General features: G+C 42.7%; 1 protein-coding gene across 1 annotated transcript; it reads right to left on the minus strand.

Annotated features, from left to right (window-relative positions):
• Window positions 1–1,912: 1,912 nt before the first annotated feature.
• LOC138875268 (uncharacterized) lies at window positions 1,913–2,545 on the minus strand. The gene has a single exon (XM_070154092.1). It carries the CDS (start codon window positions 2,543–2,545, stop codon window positions 1,913–1,915), a length of 633 nt encoding a protein of 210 aa, XP_070010193.1.
• Between the last annotated feature and the right edge of the window lie 2,442 nt (window positions 2,546–4,987).

Genomic DNA, 4,987 nt, shown 5'->3' on the forward strand with positions numbered 1-4,987 from the left:
CCTCGTAGAGGTCATATATTTTCTAGTATTACTGCATGGAGGACTTTTGGTTTCAAGGTTGCCCAATTGGGGTCTTATGACCTTGAGTTTCTGATTGTTTGACGGGATTACAGTTGAGACAGTCCCCGAGTGTTCGGGAAATTTCTAGCTCTGGAGCCATTTCTTGTAAAAAATAGCAGACTTCTTCGAAGTGTAAAGCGTTTTGATGGAGGAAAAATATTCTTTGATTATTGGCACAAGTATACATGTTTTCGTTGTCAAGGGTTCGGTTATTCTATGCAAACAAGGTTTGTCAGACTGTTTAGCCTGATACATCATTTTCCTATCGAGACCCTTCTTGGCACATTCTTGACTTATCCGAGGAGGTGATCTCCTAGGGGGATGCCCCCCAGTATTCGAGGTTTATTGAAGAGAAGCCTTAGATACTTTTCGAGTTCTCCTTAGGTAGTATATATATGTTGCCTCGTTAAAAACCTTGCCGGTAAAACCCTTGTTGGGATAAAATCCGATCGAAGGAAAAGAGTGTAATGCATGCTTTAAAACCTAAGGTCTTTGAGTTGGACAGCGCTTCGACAGTTCTGATTGGACACGTGGACAAAGGTTGGTCTAAGATAAAATAAAAAGGAGACAGTTATACCTTAGCGGTGATGGTGATTTGAGCCTCGACATGCTTCCAATATTTGTTCCGGGGATGCGGCACGGTCCTTTGCTTGTTTTATTTGGGTATATCCGAGAATGTGTCTTGTGATTGCTACTTCACTGTTTTCTTATCCTTTTGCTCCTTTGATATTGAAGGCATCGATGCTAGTGCCACATCGTGCACCGCGAACATCTCCCTCGCTGCATGTTGTTCCCCGTACACGGTTTTTATTCCATACTTCGTCGGAAACTTCATCATTTGATGAAGAGTTGATGGTACTGCTCTCATGTAGTGTATCCATGGTCTTCTAAACAAAGCATTGTACCTCATGTCTCCCCCTATGACATGAAATTTGGCATTTTGGGTCATGCCGACTATGTTGACCGGAAGGGTGATTTCCCCTTTCGTTGTTTCACTCGGCATGTTGAATACATTGAGGACTCGAGAGGCGGGCACAACCTTGTTGAGTAGTTCGAGCTTCTCCACCACTCTCGAACTAATAATGTTGGTCGAGCTACCTGGATCCACAAGCACACATTTAATTTGAAATGTATTCGCAAGAAAAGAAATTACCAAGGCGTCGTTATGAGGTTGAGAAAGGATCCCGATGTCCTTGTCACTAAATGTGAGAGCATCTTCGGGTATGTAACCTCGAGTTCGCTTCTCCCTAGTGATGGATATTTTTTGTTCTTTTGTTAATGGGTTCTTGTGGGATGTCAATCCCTACAACGATCATGTGGATGACATGTTGCGACTCATCTATTTCATTTTTCCTATTTGCCTCTCTTTCTCGGAACTGATATTTTGCTCGGTCCCGAAGGTACCCTTTGTTGAGTAGTTGGGCTACTTCTTCTAGGAGCTGTCTGCAATCTTTGGTCCTATCACCGTGTGTGCCGTGAAATTCGCACACTAATTTGGGGTTCTTTTGCGACGGATCTGATAGTATAGGTCTTGGCCACCTGGTGTCTCTGATTTTACTAATGGCAGACACGATGTCAGAAACGTCAACGTTAAAGTTATACTTCAGTAGGCGGGGTGCCTTCATCGGTCCTATGTGTCTATCGAACCCGACTCTACTCACGAGTCCCCGAGGATTTTGACCTCAGTCTATTCTTCGATCATTTCGGGGTATGTTACACCTCAGGGGGTTTATCCTATCTTCGATGTATGGTTGGTACCTTTCCTTATTTGGCTTTGGCTCCTTTCCAAGGAGTCTGCTTGGATATACCGATCCCGAGGGGGATCCCAATTGGTCATCGTATACCTAATCTTCTACTGATACCGGTTGTGGACATCCGACCAAGTCACGGCAGGATATTCAACCAAATTCTGCTTCAGCTCCTTTGAAGCCATCAAGCTTCGTTCGTTCAAGCCTTGGGTAAAGGCCTGCACCAACCAGTCATCAGAGACTGGTGGTAATTCCATTTTTTCCATTTGAAAGCGAGATACGAACTCCTGTAGCATCTCGTTTTCTCTTTGTTTAATTTTAAAGACGTCAGATTTCCTTGCATTCACCTTGATGGCACTGACATGTGCCTTAATGAAAGAATCTACCAGCATGACAAATGAGTCTATTGAATTTGGAGCTAGGTTGTGATACCACATCATGGCCCCTTTCGAGAGTGTTTCCCTGAACATTGTTAGCAGGACAAATTTGATCTCGTCGTTGCCCTTCATCGCACAAGTGTAAGCAGTGACGTGCTCGTTGGGGTTCGAGGTTCCGTTGTACTTCAGAAGATCGAGAATTCTATGTTTCTTCGGGATGGACTTTGGAGTAGCATTTGACGGGAATGGCTTTTGTACGAATTTCTTTAAATCAACACCCTTTTGGATCGGGGGTGTGCCCGGGATTTGGTTGACCCTTGAATTGTAGGTCTCCACCTTCTTGTCGTTAGCTTCTATCATTTTATTGCCCGATTCAATCCTCTTCTAGAGCATATTCATAATAGCGGGGTCGGCTGTCGACCCGTTGTTACTCGATCATTCTGGTACCTGTTCGGCTTGAGGAGCCGTTTCTGGTGCTGCTGTGCTTGGAGTTTTTTGGTGGCTTTGCAGTTGAGCAATTGCACGATGTTGTGCTTGTAACATTTAAAAAATTACGTGAAGGCTAACCTCTTCTTCTTCTGGAGCTGGGGTTTTCTGAGCTTCTTGTTGGTCTCCTTGGCGTATGCTCCTGTTAGTATGGGAGCTTATATCGACGTGTTGGGCATCGCCTGAGACCACATCCGCGGGGATTGGCTCTGGTGCATCCTCAGGGTTTTGCGGTGGTACACCGACGCCTGGAACAACCACACCATTCTCTCCATGGTCTTCAAGACCCTTGTTTTCATATGCATTCACTGAGTTAGATATTTTGACCTAAAATGAAAGATTCTTGGACAAGAAAATGTGTGAAAGATAACTTGCATTATGTAGTAAACCAACTAGAAAACAATCACTATTATTTTTATCTCACGGTGGGCGCCAAACTGTTTATCTTGAAAATGGTAATTATAATTACATTTGATTTTGTGGTTCTAAAAATACGTAATTTGTTTTGTGCTAGTTACTAAGCAGTACATGCTAGGCGTGCGACTAGAAAATAAATTAAGAAATCGAAAGCAGTATGTTTGAGCAAATCGAGTGGCTGAGAATCGGGGCCTTGAGGTCGAGCTAGGTACTAAGTTGTGGACAGCTGATGAAGGACTAACAGTGTTGGGAGCTTTGATGAAGCTCTTTATGATCAATAATGAGCAATAAATGAAGAACAATTAATAGAACACAATAAATGTAAGCGATAAATGTATGTAATGAAATCAAGAGAATGTGTTTAAGTTAGAGAGAATATAATGTTCTACTGTTGAATGTTGTGTGCAATATCATGTGTGCAAAAAATAACAAGGATCCCCTTTATATAGGAGGGGGAATCCCAACATAGTACAGACGCATTTATTACAAGAATTTGAGGCTGGTACAACCATTTAATGCCACGGTACGGGCTTGAACTAGCCTAATAGACTTGCTCAGCTTTAATCACATGCCTTGGGAACTTCCCGTTTGTCCATTATAGCCTTTCATTTGCACTACATCGAGGTCAATCATTGAGAACCCTCGGGGTCTAACCAAGATCTGAGCCTCGAGCCCTCTGAGGGCGGTCTTACGAAGTGCCATAACAATCATAAAATCGGGCTCTCTGATTTTTACCGTATACATGCCACTCGGCATATACAATAGTAACACTCTTGACTGAATATAACACCCACAAAATGGGGAATCTCATGAATCACAAGCTAAAGAAAAATACATAGTGTTCTAACTCCAAAAGTCTGAATGAAGGAAAAATACAAGAAGTCTATACTGAAGGGAGAATAGAGAGGGACTTCTAGGTCTGTGGACGCGGCACATATACCTCGAAGTCACTGGACTGCCTCGCCTCACGGGTAGTATGGCTGAGCAGATGAACCTGAATCTGCACATGAAAAACATGTGCAGGAAAAGGCATGATTACACCACATCGGTACCTCGTAATTGCCAAGCCTAACCTCGGTCGAGTAGTGATGAGGAAGGTCAAGGACATACTGGTTATATATATATATAACAAGGAAAAACAGTATGAAAGGTGACAATATAATTAAAATACTAACAATCAGATGCGCCCCGCTTCTACGGTCCTTGAGCCGCATCTGCGAGCAACAACCTTCAAGCATTAGACCACATCTGCATTTGCCAAACCGCTTCTGCGGCGCAGCACCTGTGGTCCAATATCCGCAGGTGCGAAAATAACAGGTTCAACAATTTCAGAAATTGCCTAAGTCCAAATTCAATTCTGTTAAGCATCTAAAACTCACCCGAGGTCCCCGGGACCTCAACCAAACATACCAACCAATCCTAAAATATCATACGAACTTAGTCGATCCATCAAATCACACCAAACAATGCTAAAACCCCGAATCACTCTCCAATCCAAACCTAATTAACTTGAATTTCCAAATTCTACAACCTATGCCGAAACCAGCCAAACCATGTCCGATTGACCCCAAATTTTACACATAAGTCATATTCAACACTACAAACCTATTGCAACTTCTTGAATCGAATTTTGACCCCTATATCAAAATTTCACTTTCAGCCTAAAAACTCCAAAATTCAACTTTCAGCATTTCAAGCTTAAATAAGCTACGGACCACCAAAGCACAATCTGAACATGCCCCTCAACCTGAAATCACCCAACGGAGCTAACAGAATCGTTAGAATTCCATTACATATCCATCTTCACACTACTCCAACTATTGTCCAAATTCTAAGATTTAAACTCTCTTTTAGGGACTAAGTGTCACAAAACTCTCCGATACTCAAGATTAACCATCC

The sequence above is a fragment of the Nicotiana sylvestris genome, chromosome 8, assembly GCF_000393655.2.
Source record: "Nicotiana sylvestris chromosome 8, ASM39365v2, whole genome shotgun sequence".
Classification (NCBI taxonomy): domain Eukaryota; kingdom Viridiplantae; phylum Streptophyta; class Magnoliopsida; order Solanales; family Solanaceae; genus Nicotiana; species Nicotiana sylvestris.

Excerpts from the sequence above, each read along its gene's own strand:
- LOC138875268 (XM_070154092.1), bottom strand. The coding sequence starts at position 2,545 with ATGATAGAAGCTAACGACAAGAAGGTGGAGACCTACAATTCAAGGGTC.